General features: G+C 37.2%; 1 protein-coding gene across 1 annotated transcript in view; it reads right to left on the bottom strand.

The window, feature by feature from the left end:
- Positions 1-12,659: 12,659 nt before the first annotated feature.
- The window catches only part of LOC137408317 (RNA-binding protein 28-like), a 41,774-nt gene continuing 37,116 nt past the window's right edge, over positions 12,660-17,317 (bottom strand). Inside the window, exons 15-17 of the mRNA XM_068094804.1 lie at positions 16,853-17,059; positions 13,952-14,071; positions 12,660-12,928 (exon numbers count right to left, since the gene is read on the bottom strand). Of these exons, the coding sequence (XP_067950905.1) occupies positions 12,821-12,928; positions 13,952-14,071; positions 16,853-17,059 (435 nt within the window). The 3' untranslated portion in view covers positions 12,660-12,820. The remainder of the gene's footprint in view (positions 12,929-13,951; positions 14,072-16,852; positions 17,060-17,317) is intronic.

Genomic DNA, 17,317 nt, shown 5'->3' with positions numbered 1-17,317 from the left:
TGTTCTCGTCATGAAGGGGCGTTGTAGTTCGGCCCTAGCTTGTACATAAGTTATAAAGAATTTCGGCTAACGTTTTAAATAATGAAACCTTCGGTGATTGGACAAAAAACACAGGCTGATAAACTGTGTACCACAATTTCGTTCCTGTAAATCGGTCTACGCCTCAAACGGTCTACGTTTATTACAGAAACCTTCGAATAAATTCGATTACAAGTAAAAAATGCCATAGACTGATGAAATGAGCACGGTTTTCTCGTGAAATGCGCACTGCTAAGTAGTTCTACTATCTGTCGCACGGCTTTATTGGCGATTCAATTTTCGGTCTTAACTTTTATTAAACCGAGCTTTTCAAGCGTTTTGTAGCAATGTTCGTCCAAATTAATCTGTCTATTTGGGTATAATCCGATCAGATGGGTAAGTTTAAAGATAATACCGACGGTTTACAAAGACTTGGTAACATATTCAAATAGGTTTAAATGTGTTTTGTATCGTTATTATACTTTAACGACTTTACAAAACGATGCTTAAATTTGTTGATGAAATTTTTAGCCAAGGGTTCGTCTCATTGTTGATGAATAATTTTCGTAAGTTGTGTGCACATGCATTTATCATAAAAACTCCCTAACTTCGCTCCGCTCGTTTGCTCGTGGGAAAATACATAATCATTGAATGATTAAACTACTTGAGTACAATGACAAAAATATTCGTATATATATATGAATATATATATATATATGGATATATATATATATGAATATATATATATGAATATATATATATATATATATATCCGAGCAGGGTGCTCAATGATAAAATCTGAGCCTGTTAAAATCAATACAACAGACTATAACTTTAGATAAAACACTTTATTACTATTAGTTTCATGCTTGGTAAGAGCAACTATTAAAATTACTAAAACTTCATAGGTGGAAGATTATTGATTCATAGAAGCATTAGGTTTTAAAATTGGACAGTAGAAACTTGCTAGCATGTCTGCAGGTGCTGACGGGTTCAGTGCGTTTGTTTAATGAACCAAGGTGTGACTTGTATATAATTTAAAATTTTTCTTGTAGACACAATGTACAGTTTTTAGAGCCATTGGCCAGCGGTATGGACTGCTCCAGTATTCTCCAGTTAATGGAATAGTTAGTGTTTGAATCCTTCAACCGCACAAACAAAACGCACTGAAACAAACGCGCTTAAACAAACGCACTGAACCCGTCAGCGCCTGCAGACATGCTAGCAAGTTTGTACTGTCCAATTTTAAAACCTAATGCTTCTATGAATCAATAATTTCCAGCTATAAAGTTTTAGTAATTTTAATAGTTCCAGCTGTATATAAGTAACCAAAACTGGTGCTAACACTTTATCAGAAAATTGCTCTCACCACGTATGAAATTAATAGTAATAAAGTATTTTGTCTAAAGTTATAGTCTGTTTTATTGATTTTATATACATATACATATATACCGTACTTTTCGGACTAATCGCCGCTACTTTTTCTGACGATTTTAGCCATGCGGCTTATATAAGGGTGCGGCTATTCTGTGGCTTTTTCTTTCACCGCTAGGGCGCATTAACCAGAACCTCCGGTTAGTTCGTGTCTCTAGCGGTGAAAGAAAATACGAAACAATGCCTAACGGCACTGTTTTGTTAGACACTAGGTTAAAAAGCGTCGGTTAATACGAGACAGTGCCGTTAGGCACTGTTTCATTTTAAACAGCAAAGTTGCGGCCGCAATAAAAAGCACCGCCCTGAGTTCTGCAGCCTATACAAAGGTGCGGCGTATGTATTGATTTTTGGAAAATAAAGCAGATGGGGCTTATATAAGCGTGCGGTTTATAGTACGAAAAGTACGGTATATATATATATATATATATATATATGAAGGAAATAAATAAGTACTACATTTATCCACTATATATATCCACTATATTTATCTAGGTACTACATTTATCTAATATATATCCACTACATTCATCCACTACATTTATCCACTATATATATTTATTCACTACATTTATCTACTATATATATCCATTATCTTTATCTGCTACATTTATCCACTAATTTTCAATATGTACAGCATTTTTATAAAATTGTGGACGATTTTTACCTTCCTTTTTTCATTGTATAATTACAATGGTTTCTATACCCGGACATACAATTTTTTCACCATACGATGCCAACCATTGAACGGATTAACATCGTATCTCGAGGGTGCGCTGTAATACATTTATGTACTATATATATCCACTATATTTATCTAAGTACTACATTTATTCACCTCATTTATCCAATATATATATTTAATAAATATATATTTTTATCAACTATATATATTTATCAACTATATATATTTATCTACTATATATGTATATATATAAATATATATTTATCAATATCAATATATATATAAATATATATTTATCAATATCAATATATATATAAATATATATTTATCAATATCAATATATATATAAATATATATTTATCAATATCAATATATATATATATATATATATATATATATATATATATATATATATATATATATATATATATATATGTATATATATATATGTATATATATTTATATATATGTATATATATTTATATATATGTATATATATTTATATATATATATATTTATATATATGTATATATATTTATATATATATATATATATATATATATATATATATATATTTATATATATATATTTATATTTCTCAAAGTATGTGTGTATGTGTGACCCGCCAGCTATAGCTATTAAACTCTTAGAATAAATATTTCATATTAAAGATTTGATTTCGGTTTCTACTGTTTCCTAGTCCGATGCCATACCCATTATGTAATACCCATTATGCCAGAAGTTTAGAGTTCTTTCTAGCAGATAAGTCCTTATATGGGAGCAGATACCCAATGACTTTGCAAACTAAGCACGGTGATTGCGTAAGTGGTTGTCATTAGTTAGCTTACTAAAATTTGTTATTGGCAATCTGCCAGGCTAATAGCAAGTGACAGGTAATTCTTATCACCTAATATTTTTTATAAACTGATTATTAACTTTAAATGCATGAGTATGTCCAGGATGCTATGACCTATATCAGACAACATGGGAGGCTAGATTTCTTTATAACATTACCATGCAAACCAAAATAGATGGATATAAAAGAAGTTCTCATAGATGAGCAAGCAGCTCATGACAGACATGACATTGTAGCTAGAGTGTTTGGGCTAAAAGTGAAACTACTGTTCCACTTGCTAATAAAGAGAAAATTTTTGGGAGGTGTTCAATGTTTTATTTATTCAATTGAATGACAAAAACAAGGTCTACTTCATTGCTATCTTCTTCTATGGCTGGTAGGAAAAATACACTCAATTCAAGTTGGCTCAATAATTTCTGCAGAAATTCCAGATAAAGAGGTGGACTCAACTCTGTGCAGCATCGTTCTCAAGCAAATAGTACTTGAACCATGTGGCAATCTCAATCGTCTTTCTTTCTGTATAAAAGATGCAAAATGCACATACAATCCCCCGAGAACTACCGGATACCCACAGTATAGAAGACAAGTGCCAGGGATGGGAGGGCATTTTGCAAGAATTCAACACGGTGGCATAGAAATAGAAATCAACAACATATAGATTGTTCCATGCTGCCCTCTATTGTTTAAAATGTTCAACACCCATCTGAATGTGGAATATTTTCATTCAGTTAAATCCATAAAATACATATGCAAATACATTCACAAAAATAGTGATCAAGCAGCTTTTCTAATAGAAAATAACAGGAATGAAGTTACTACCTTTCAAACTGGTAGATATATTTCCAGCAATGAGGCTGTTTGGGGAATTTTAGATTTGCCAATTCATCAGAGACATCCTGCAGTAACACACCTTAGCGTACATCTGAAAAATGTACCTTGTTAAGATACCATTTAATGGATAGCAAATATTTAAATTTAAATTTGAAATTCAATGAATGGCGAGTTTTAGATGTTTTACAACTTTGAAACCAACTGGGAATATCATGAAGTTTTAAACTATTTCAAAAAGGGCGTTCGTATAAAACGCCAGTTTTATAAAAAAAAGAAACCTCACGAGTTTTTAATAAATAAGAAATTCAAATTCTTTAATTTTGGTCAGTTTTGGCTAAACAAGAGCTACAAGAAATTTTAATTTTAACTAATTTTAAGAAATTTTTATTTTTATTAATTTTGTCTTAACTTTAGATCTTTTCAAGAGTTAAAGTCTGGTAACATAATCAAATCAATTTATGCTGTATTTTACCAAACTTTATTACGAAGAAAGTTTCAAATTTATCACAAGTCATTTCGGTATTCTTACAGCTGTGTCTTCGGAATATAAAACTTGACCCTAATGCATAACTTTCATACAATCTCTGTGCAGCGGCAGTTACCAGTTTCCTAAATAACTTGCTAAATACCCAGCACTGCCAGTGTAATAAAGTTTTTGCAATTTATTTTTAATCAATCTATACAACTTTGGCCAATCAATCTTTTAAACGAAAGTGTTTAGTTTACTTCTGTGTATGGTGTTTATGTATGTGTAATTCATACTGTATCGACTGCTGTGCCTACAACAGCTTTAAATTGATTGCAATAGTCTTGTTGGCTAGACTTTAACCCTTTCTTTCACATATGAGTGAGGATTTTTTTTCTGGTATGGCTTCACCCATTTTAGCTGCGGTATGCAGATGCAGTGAAGCCATGAGAGATTGGCATGTATAATAAGCATGTGCCCAATTTATTCCATGGTATGGCTAGTTAGACAGTGTAGTATAATTATAATTTGTAGTATAATTTATTGGATAAAAGGCTGTCTGCAGATCTGAAAGTTGTGAATTCAAAGCTAGTTTGCAGGAAATTTCTTATTCTTAAAACTTCATTTCTTTAGCTGAAAAAATGTAAAGATTTATATATATAGAGTAGCTGTACTACCCGGCATGAGAGTTGCCTGCCACTTGCTATCAGCCTGGAACATTGCTAATAGATAATTTGAGTAAGCTTACTAATAAGAGTTACCGCTTCTCATGACGTTACACCATCACTTAGCGTTGTGACGGAGAGCGGTAGTGTATTTGCTCCCATATAGTGACATATATCGCCAAATGAATACATCAAATGTGGCTGTGTGGCTGAATTGGTAAGGTGTCGCACTGGCAAACCAGAGAGTCCGAGATCAAATCTTCTGCTTTACTGATTCTATATTCCAAGATTTAATAGCTATAGCTGGACGGGCATGCGCATACAAACTTTGAAAAATACATTTAGATAGTTTAAAATTTATTGATTTAAAATAGCATTCTGAAATGGTTATTGAATATAGAAACCACCTTACCAGTGAAACTGTTTTTTCATAAATGACATATGATTTGTCAGCCAATTTGTTTATGGGCTATACCAGTTCTATAAAAGTGATTCTAAGTTTAGTAAATTTATAAATACAGTGCACCGCGAGTTACGGTGTCACTGTTATATGTTTTTGCTTCAAGATGTGGGACACAAAGTTTCTTGTTTCCTCTCCTTACAACATTTTTTCGCCATACGACATCAAAAAATGTTTTTCGAATTCAAACTTGGCGGTTAGTGTGCTGAGTACATCAGAATAACAAAGATGCCGATATGCTATTTGCTAAAATCTCTCCTACAGTCCCTAAAGAATACGATGCTTTCTCTCAATTCAACATTATTTGTTTTTCGTAAATGCTTGATATCACGTACATGTAAGTGAAATGAAAATTAGTAATTTTGAAAAGTAAGCGAAAGTGAAAGTTTATTGTGCATTTGAGTGTGAGTGTGTAAAATAATATTTACTATTAACTTTAAGTCATTATACATATGTAACTACTGTATGTAGTTAGATATATAACTTTAATTCGTAAGCCATAGGTCCTAAGATTGAAAACAACCTAAAAAGGAATAAGTAAGAATCCTAACCATAATTATAGGCGGGTTATAATAACTAAATACACTAAAGTTACTGTAGACAACTATCGTTACTAGGGTTAGCACTCTGTTTTATTGCTAATTATTAATATGTACAGTATAGTATAAAAAATTTTGGTGCTTCTTACCAGAAGGTGTTTGCATTAGATGATTATTATGGGCTTCCATACTTTTCTGTACGATAGTTTCGCCTCACGATGCCAACACCAAAATAAACTAATGTCTTATGGTGGGAGTCCAAAGCTTTCTCAAGCGTGACATTCTCACTGGCGAGGATCTTGTTTTGATATTTATCTTCTAAGCCATTAATGAACGCATCGCAGATGATTCAGTTTTTGTAGTTCGCTGGCATGTCAGCATAAGCAGACTTGCCTGTGGTCACCACTTCATCGTAAAAGGTTCCGACAGTTTTCTTCCCTTGTATAAGGGTGAAAAGGCTTCGCCCCTTTCATGGGTTTGTGTCTCAAAAACGCTTTGCTCAGTTACTCTTTTAATCGTCGGTCGCTACGAATGACTGGGTTTCCTGCCTTTACTAGACCAATGTATGTCTGGTAAGCTGACCCTTTTAGTGCCTTTGGCAGACATTGTGCCAACTGGAGTTCACCCAAGCCGAAAGTCAGCATCTCCACCTTCCATCGTTCAATAAATCCTTCCCAACTCTCTGTGGGCTCATCCGCAAATCTTTTTATCGTCGAAATTGGGGAGAATAACAGTTATACCAGTTCTCCTCCCTGCATCGCCAAATGAAGAACCCAAGTTCTGGCAGGTTCTGGCATGACTCATATCTCTTGGTGGTCCATGGACAGCTGGCCTTGGTGCCAACCATTTGTCTCGTCTCTCTGGCCGTGATCGAGGAAAGCACTGCAGTAGTGTTCCAGGTGCAGCAGGGTTCTTTGCTGGTGCCCTGTAAGCATCAGCAGCTCGATATCTGCCAGGATGTGAATTTACATTGGTAGGGTTCACCCGAGGTGGTTGTGCTGCGCCTGGGCCTAGTGATTCACTTTGTATTTGCGCTCCATTCAGGTTGAGAATGTAGGACTCTAGGTCACCTGGTATGGAATTCCATACGGCTAGCGCTTGTTGCTCTCTCGATCCATTGCTATGGTCAGCTGGCGTGGAGCCTGTCCACGGGGTGGCTGCCGCTGGTATAACCTGGTTATCTACAACTGGCGCCTGATGACTGCTATAAGACCTCTGTCCTGTGGCCAGGTTCGTTGGATCCGTAGTTGGTGATTGTAGCGTGTTGTCTGCCACTGGTCCCGTGGCTGTATTTGCAGGAGTTGTCTGAGGTGCTTGAGGTTTGTTGTCGACTCACACTGGTACAGCTGTTAGAGGGACAGCCGTTATTGGTGCTTGCTGGTTGGCGAATGGTGGTGGAAGTTGGTACGGAGCCGAAACTGAGAGATTCATTAGTTGCATGTCCTGTATGGACAAGTTAGGAGGTTGATGCGTGGCTATAGGCTGTAGTTGAGAGCGAACGGTGTCTCCGGCTTCTCGAACCTCTTCAAGCAAGTCTCTTGGCCTCCGATAGGGTGTCAAGGATGAGAGGGGTGAAGATAGATATGAGGATGATAATGATGTAGAAGCGATGATCGTAAGAAGGGCAGGACTACTGCTAATGGCTTGGGATGCCATCGCGATCACTGCTTCAATAGATGGGGTTGGTATGATGTTCCAGTTCTCGTTTGACCACCTACCAAAATCTTATACCAATCTGTGGTAAGAATGTAGTCAGATACGGTGAGTACTTACTTGATGTTGCAATGGCTAGTAGTGAAGATATAATTATGTTGTAGTGCAATTAGAAAAAGGAAGCTACTGTTGGTTAGATATTTACTAGTTTCTCAAATCCTATGCGCACACTACTGCTTGCCTTGCCTATATGTAGGTGTGCGAGGCGAGTGCAATTAGATTAAATGAGTGACTAAATGCCTTGCTTACGCTCAAGACTCTATAAATTACTCTAACAGTCCCAAACCACTAATCACTTCCACAGATCACTAATTTCTCTCTTGACACTTATCAAGTTCCTTCAGAGTGTAGCGTTGTGTAGGGGATTAAAATTTCATTAATCTAACCAATTTACGTATGCAGTGTTACTCATGAATAATTAATTGCCAATACTGTCGGAAACTTTGGTTGCCAGTCTCCTAGCTAACTGCGTATCAGCTGTTTTTCTTATAACTATATGTTCTGTGCGGCTTTATTTAACAATCCTCTCTATTGGTAAAATGTTTCTAGGCCTAGAATTTGACTTGCCTGTTAATTATCAAGCGCCCACCCTATTTAGAGCGGTTCCACACGTGACAACAAACAAGGCTAACAGCTACATGAGCATAAAAATAATGGATGGATGGGGGCTATTCCACCAGAAATCTCAATTAACACTTAGTGCAAAAACATGCACTGGTTTGGCTACAATACACAGGAAAGAAACACTGCGCCTCCACCACAATGCTCTATCTGGTTCTCATGATAATTAATTACTCTAAATACACACACCTTAGTCAATGCTAACCAGAGAGCACAATAACTCACCAGACACTTGGGTTGTCACTTTTTACTGGTCTCGTCAGTATGTCTACCTCAGAGGGTTGTCCAGCTTCAAGTGCCCAGAGCTGATCTCTACGTGGCAGCTCTGCAGATCTGAAACCAACCACTCACAGCAGTATCTCGTAAAGAGGTAAATAACTGATTCCTTATTCGGGTAATGTGGCCGTCCATTATCTCTAATCCCATTAGCCCTCAATCGTCGCTGTGTGGCAGAGCTACGCAAGAATTCCTAATTGGCTACATTACATCTCTAATGTGTCCAACTGGTGCAGGAGTTCATGATGTAGGTTTTATTACCCGGTATCTGATACTCAGGAATAACTAGGAGGCCAGGGTAATGTTAATAGCAAACTTCTCACACATATTAAGGTGAAGTGTTAGGAATTGTTGAAGCTGTGAGGTGTTGAAAATATATAAGTGAGTCTTTTAAACTTATTTTTTATGAAGAGGTAGAAGGTGAGAATTAAATATAAGGAAGGGGAGCTGTAGTTTGACATGAATTGGTGGCGCAGAATAGATTGTGTTGTGACATGATGGAGTTCGGTTATCCAAAGCTGATGTTTGGTTAGCCAGATGATGGTTTGTAGGAGAGATGTGTAGAGGAGATGAATTTGTGTACTGAGAGATTGTATTCGTGTATTTGCGCTTGAGATGAACGATGTTATACAGGTGAAAATAGACGACCTATTATGAGGGGTGGAGCTATGTTAGTATCATTCCTGAGAACTGTTGGACATATTGGTAGAGAGTGTTGAAAGGTGCTGGGTTTGAATTAGATGGTGTTTATTTCACTGATGAAGGGGCTGTGGAGACTTTGCAGGGGTATTATGGGAGACTGGATAGCATGTTTGTGAAGAGGCGCAAGTGGCTGACAGACAGTTAAAGTGATAGAGTTTTTTGCAACGAGTTGAGAGTTTGAGCAAATGCAGCAAGGTAGCTAATAATGTTGACAGAGTAAGGTTTGCTCTAATTTTGGCAGTTGATGGGTTGTGAGATAGAGAGGTGAGTAGAGACTTGATGAAGAATGCTGATCTGGCATGAAATGGCAGTAATTTGGCGAATAATTCGGTCAAGTTCTTGAGAGCGCAGAGTAGTAGTGGTGGTGACTTGAAAATGAAAACAAGAAGGTAGTGATGTCGAAGAAAAACAGTCGGACGCAGTAACCTAGAGATAGTGATGGAGCAGGATTCGAGAGGGAGCTATTCTCCTAGAGGTAAGCCTAGAGGGAATAGAAAATATTATGGAGATAGCAATGATGAGCGAGATGTTAGCAAGCATAAGGCAGAGTTGAGAATATAGTGGGGACAAGGAGAAGGTAAAAAGACAATGGCAAGAAGAAGTATGTCTCTAGATATAGAGAAGGTGATAGATATAGACTTTGCTCTAATTGCATACATTTTGGCCATGAGATGGGGAGTTGTTCCACCATTGAATGTTTTTTGTGTGTGGGAATTAAGGTCATTTAACTCGAAACTACGTGAATAAAGGTAGAGAAGTGAAATATGGCAGAAGTTCAGGCAGTAGCAGGCAAGGAAGTAGCTGTAACACCAGTATGAGCGGTATGGCAGTCAGGATAACAGTAAGAAAATGTATAAGGCAAAGGCAGCCTTCCAGAGGTGAGAGATAAGTGGATTAGATCAAGGGGTATCATTATGGATGAGTATAGGAGCAGAGAGTCCTGGTTCCGAAAAAAACAGTGAGTAAAAAAGGGAGATATGAGCAGGCACGATGAGAGGTCCAGTGACTTCAAAAGTGGTGGGAATTCATTTCCTATGAGACATAATAATAATGAGGACCGTAAGAAGCGTAGAATCGTTAGATTTTCTGGCTCTGAAAAGGAAGTATGGCGAGGACCAAAAATTAGGTTAGAGAACTGTGCAGTTTTTAGAAGTCAATGGAGACAATGTGAATTCACATTTTATACCTGGTCTGAGGTATCGCTGTAACTGAGGCAACAGCAAAGAGGTTGGAGTTACGGAAGCAGTAAACCGCTTTAGAAAATGCTAATGGTGGCGAGTTGAATGAAGTAGGAATGGCAGCATCTCATTTAGAAAGTAAACACAGAACTATGGATGCGAAGTTTTAGGTGGGGAAAGAATTGAGAATGATTTTTTTACGCATCTCTGAGTTGAAGCAGCTGAAACTATTGGTTGTAATAAATGCATTACGCGAGCGTAATTTTGATCGTGTTAAGGAGTTTGGTGGCATTAAGCCAGTCAAGTTGGTTTCATCCAAGACCCATTACTGTCAGGTTGAGTTGGCATGTTTTAGATTATGTTAAACTGCAAAACCTGACAAACAAGATGTACAGGGAAAACTATGTTGAAAAAATGCTGTATTGGTCGAGATTGGTGGAGAGATGACACCAAGGGAGTGACAAGTAAAGGGATTGAAGTAATAGAAATGTATATCAGAAACCAGCACAAGGGCAGTGGCGGAAAGAATGGTAGCCAAAATAGGAAAGCCCGAGGCACCAGAGATGAAGGTGTTCATAGGGGGGAAACAGTCGAGCTGAGATGAGTGAGGGTGCTATGAAAGTGGCTCAACCAGTATCCATAATGGGAAAGGTAATGCCTGTTTTTAGCCGAGTGTCCAGCAATGGAATGTTGGACAGAGATGGTTATGAGAAGAAGCTAACGGAGATTGAGAGTAAAGAAAAACCGGTGCAGAAAAAGTCTAAGGAGAAAATGCTAGGCTGAAAGCCAGGCATGAAGCAGCAGCATAGACCTTTTACCTATACGTAATGCAGGTAATACTGTAGGTTAGTTATAATTATGATACTAATTATTATAATATATTTAGTATAGTTAATAGGTCTATGGGGAACAGTCAGCGGTTCTGAAAATGCTAAGGCTTTCAGAGAGGCTATACAGCAGTTAGTGGAGGTTTGGATGAATGGGGAGAGCAGACCTGCACTAATTGAAGGTCTGGCTGAGGTCAATAGGTCTAGACCTAGAATACCAACCAGCTGTGGCGTCACTGCGTGTGCAGTCGGGTATGTCCAAGGAAGAGCTTCCTCATGGGATTTTTGTTAAGCCCGCCTCCATTAGAGAGAGTTGTTAAAAAGAGGAGACAGAATATGAGGTTGAAGAGTCACTATTGACTCAACCAACAGGCTCCGGGCTGGTCAGTAGTGGTGGCAATGTTGGTAGTGGCATGTTTTCCTTTCCTCGCACACTCTCCTTTCCTCTCTCACACGCTCTCCTCTCTCAGACTCTCTTTATCTCACATACTCTCCTTCTCTCTCACATACTCTCGTCTCACATACTTTCCTTTCCTCTCTCACATAATCTCCTCTCACATACTTTCCCTTTCTCTCTCACACACCCTCCTTTCCTCTCACACACTTTCCTTCTCACTCACTCTTCTCTCTTCTCACATACTCCCCTTCTCTCTCACACTCTCCTTCTCTCTCATTCACTCTCCTCTCTTTTCACATACTCTCCTCTCTCACACACTCTTCTTTCCTCTTACACTCTCTTCTCTCACACACTCTCCTTTCCTCTCACACACTTTCCTTCTCACTCACTCTTCTCTCTTCTCACATACTCCCCTTCTCTCTCACATACTCCCCTTCTCTCTCACACACTCTCCTCTCTCATTCACTCTCCCCTCTCACACACTCTCCTTTCCTCTCACACTCTCTCCTTTCCTCTCACACTCTCTTCTCTCACACACTCTCCTTTCCTCTCACACACTTTCCTTCTCACTCACCCTTCTCTCTTCTCACATACTCCCCTTCTCTCTCACACACTCTCCTTCTCTCGCATTCACTCTCCTCTCTCACACACTCTCCTTTCCTCTCACACACTTTCCTTCTCACTCACTCTCCTCTCTCTCTCACATACTCTCCTTTCCTCTCACACACTTTCCTTCTCACTCACTCTCCTTTCCTCTCACACTCTCCTCTCTCACACACTCTCCTCTCTTCTCACATACTCCCCTTCTCTCTCGCACATACTCCCCTTCTCTCTCGCACACTCTTTTTCTCTCTCTCACACACTCTCCTTTCCTCTCACATACTCTCCACTGCTTTCCTTTCAAGTGCGCTGTCACACTTCCAATGCAATACACTTTCACACACAAAGCAATGTTTCTATGGAAACCACAGATTTATCATTTCATAGAACAATATTGTTTCCATGACATATATTTTTGCTGAAGTCAGGTCAGCAGACAAAACCATTATGATTATTAGAAGAATATAAAAAACAAGTCATACAACAAAGACACTGTTAAATGACTACAATAATTCATAAAATGTCTTTGAAACTGGATCCAAGCTAGCTTTGAGGTCACTCAAACCATTTGGCCTTAGCCTGAGACCTAGCTGAAATCTTGTTTCTGTAGGAGCTGACGAGCTTGTCAAAGGAATCAGGTGCATCATATTTCATCTTCTTTGGCTGGAAAAGTGTTTTATTAATATACAATTGTGTTGGCGCAAAGAAGCAGTATGAACCCTGATTCTGGAAAAACCCAATTCTGCAACTAGCACTTCTTATAGTCAGCTGCCAAGGCTTAATAAACTAAATTTTTCAAATTTGATAAACAAATGCTTTCATTTAAATTGCTACGCCATCTATTATAGGTGCTGCAAAGTTGTGACACACTCTTAACACCAATGCACGATTGATTATTATATACTACAACAGAAACCAACTTGTTAACAGTCGTTAGCTAAAAACAGCCAGTGTTTTGAATAAGTTGAAGGATTCACCACTAATAGAAAGTGCTACAAAACATTTAAACATTTAGGTGGTTCAGAAACCACAATATTTAATTTTGTGAGTTTAGTAATATCAGTTACTCAAAATTCTACAGATCAGTGAACAGGTAACAGTTGATATAAATAGGTAATACGTAAGATATTCTAATTTAAGTGTTTTATCAACTCAGGTCGGGCTGCGTTGACCTGATTTGGCTGTCGCGTGTTAACTTGTCTACCTCGACAATATCAATATCCCCCTTCAATATCTCTCCTTCAATCCACTCGTGTTAATCAACTTGGCACATAATTCTGTAACATAGCTTTGTTGGTAAAACTAGAAATTATTGTTAATATTGACTGCAATTAGTTGTAGCGTTGTACAACTCAAACTATCTTTTAGTAAACAATCAAGATACGGGCTGTGCCTATGTCATCAAATTATCATTTGATTCATTTTTCAGGTTACACTTTACTACACCAAATTACAAGGCAACTGCTTTGAATGGTCTGAAAGTTAGTAATCACATGGACAGCACAAACCAAAAAAATCCTTAAAAATGCAAAAAGACCCACTTGACCCAAAAACCCCACACTGAAAGGGTCAAACATGAAATGATCCAATTCTAATCATAGCAGTTCACCATAAAAAACAAACAGTCAAACAATTTAAAATTTCAATACTTAAAAAATTTAAATAATTTGAAATATGAACTTTTACCTTAGGTTGCTGGTTGTCTTCTCTAACTCTTCTATTGATTTCCTGCTCTTTACGTTTCTTAAGTCTCTGAGCTTCCTTTTTCGGATCAACCAAGGAGGATGGGCGTGGTTTGTGTCGAACCTGTCCAAAGCAACGCAAGGTCAAAAACCAAAATAATTATGACTGGATGCCTTGGGTTGCCAAATATATCAAATAATTTTTCATTGTTATCGTAGCAAAACGGACTTTATCTAGCTATTACTTGCTAATTATTTTACATTTACCTTTACAGCTGTTTTATTTTTTTTAATTTATTCAAACAAAACACTTTTTCTTAATATAAAATTGAAAAGTTACAGTTGTCTGAACATATTTGGAAACCTTTACAGTTTTTTATGTTTTCTCTTAATTTATTCAAACTGCACAAAACACTTTTTTCATGATAGGAAGTTTGAAAGTTACAATGGTAGCTGTTTTTATATGTTAAAAAAAAAAAATTTCTGCATGAATACTTTTTTATTACTCGGGTAACGCTGGGTAGTACAGCTAGTCTACATGTATATACATTTTTCAGTGTTGGCCTAAATAATGAATCCGTATCGTTGAAGATTTGATCTCAGACCCTCCCTTGAGCCAGTCCGATGCTCTACTAAGTTAGCTACACGAGCTTGATAAAATCACCAAGCAATGTATGTTGCTATATGGAAGCAAATACTCTACTGCTTTGGGTCACGAAGCGAAGTGATTGCACAACATCACGAGAAGCTGGTAGCTCTTATTAGTACGCTTACTCAAATTACGCATTGGCAATGTGCCAGGCTAATAGTGACTGGCAGGCAACTACATTACCTCCCATTGTTTATAAGCTGATTTTTAATACCTGGGCAATGCCGGGTAGCACAGCTAGTGCATATATATATATATATATATATATATATATATATATATATATATATATATATATATATATATATATATATATATATATATATATACTACATACTAGCCAAATGTGGTTCCGAGTTCAATTCCAGTGCAAAGCGGTTTTATATTTCTATAACTTTATCGCTGTAACTGGACATATGGATGGCAGATCAACAAAACACATGTTTATATACAATAGACGCTCCTATATTTATATAAAGTTTTCATTTCATACTACGTAAAAAACTCCATATTACGTGAAGTGCCAGGTCAGGCGAGTTCTCAAATTCGATTGTATGTTAATTTATCTCACCGCACTTGCAAAAGAAAAATCGATGTGCATATACCGTTGTATCTATTATATATACAACATTCGCAACATTCTAGTTCGTCGTAAAAGATTATTAAATGTGTCAACAAAACAGAGAATAGAATAGCTACGCAATTGTTCATCAATGCAAAGGCGATCGAGTGGTGCAGATGTTAGTGTCAGTCCACCAATCTGAATGTCACAAGTTCGACTATCATCAAGAGTTTTCTTTTATCCTAACCTTGACCCCTGGGTACAGATAGACGACATACAGGTAATATCACTTTTTATAGTAAAACAATTTTGTCATTTTGCTTTATTGTAGGCGCAATTGTTATTAGTCTTACTCTACAGAATAGACTTTGCTGTTTGGAAAAAAGGAAAATCGTAAATGAACGTCGAAGAGTTGCGCTCTCCATCAATTAATTGTAAAATTACCGCAATCATGGTCTATAAAACCAGAGAGATTGATCAGAACGAAGAGAAAAGTTGTCAATGCAAACCAATAATACTGCAGTGAAGGTATAACCCACTAATTAAAAGAGTTAAGTTTTGGCTTTTTTGTATGACCGAAGGGGTAAGTTCGAAAAGACCTTGGAACGGATTAGGCAATTTCCATGTATTTTACTTTTCTTATAACACAAAATCTCTATAACGTAAACGTTCCTGGAACGAATTATTTACGTTGTAGGAGCGCCTACTGTGCATATAGATATGAAAACGCAAAACTGTGTGTTTGTGTGTTTTTGCGTGTGTGTTTTTGCGTGTGTGTTTGTGCGTTTGTGTGTTTTTGCGCGTGTGTGTTTTTGCGTGTGTGTTTGTGCGTGTGTGTTTGTGCGTGTGTGTTTGTGCGTGTGTGTTTGTGCGTGTGTGTGTGTAATTTCCATGTAGAAATCGATTTTCTGGTAATGTGATAGTCTGAAGTTTCGTATGTTGTTTAACCATATACTCCCAAGACTTAAGGTCTATGGCTCTAACCGCCCCAAAAGGGTGTTACAGCTCTGCCAAAGAAATTTTTGTGAATGTAAATGACGATAAATATGACTTAGTACCGGCTCCTAAAAATTGACAAAAAATACATACAATGATACATATATTCACAGAACAAGAAATCAATTTGACAAAAGTGATCAAACCTAAATATTTTCGTGCAGTGCTTGGTCAATACACCATCCACACATTTTTCTTTTTATAACTAATATGATACAATATAATTAACTACGATGAACTTTCTTTGCAGGTTTTTCCATTTTTACTTTAAATTTTTTTTAAGAAAACTTATGCTAAGAAATAAAATCGTCTTAACTATTTAAGTTAAAAAGACCTCATTTTCAAAAAAAACTTTTGCCCTACCAACTTGGAAAATTCCTATTTGCTAGCAATAGATAATAATAGATAACCAATCAGCAATAAGTAACATGTTTTCACCCTTGACAATAAATATTTCATTTTCTTGACAAATTTTATTGCCCAATGCAAAATAAAACAAATTTTGCCTTACAAATTTTTCAAGGCACTATTGGCTCCGAATGCTGCAAATGTTGAACACTGCAAATTTCGAACGCTGCAAATTTCGAACGCTGCAAATGCTTCGGCTGAAAACGCCTTCACACTGGGATGCACTACATTATGGTTTTAATGTAGCGCGACTCGCAGATGTCAAAAAAATATTCCATACGCAGACTGACCTTTGGCCCATGATGGCTCGGCAAGCCTGGTTTGACCCCTTTGGGCCGCTCCACCTGCGCATCAGATCCTCGTGTGTTCAGCTTGGTCTTCACAGCTTTGCTCGATGTCTTTGCGTTGCCCGACGAACTTGATCGCTCCGTCTGCAGTCGCCTTTCCTTAGCTTGGAGAGCCTTCGTATTCTCAAGAGAAAACTCGACGATAGGCCTCTGTAGGATAAAGATCCATTTATGAAAACAAGTCCTAACAGAAAAACACATGTAATGGTAACAGGGAGTAATAGGAGGTTATTGTGTGGACAATACCTAGTTCAGATACACCAATAAAAAAGATTATATTCTAGCTCAATATTATAAAATGCACATGCCATAAACATGCCATAATCATACCATACATGTGCCATAAACATAACATACATATACCATAAACATACCATACATATGTCATAAACATACCATAAGCGTACC

This window comes from Watersipora subatra, chromosome 11, assembly GCF_963576615.1.
Source record: "Watersipora subatra chromosome 11, tzWatSuba1.1, whole genome shotgun sequence".
NCBI classification, from domain to species: domain Eukaryota; kingdom Metazoa; phylum Bryozoa; class Gymnolaemata; order Cheilostomatida; family Watersiporidae; genus Watersipora; species Watersipora subatra.
Note: the sequence above shows the minus strand (reverse complement) of the source record. Positions and strands in the feature narration are given on the sequence as shown.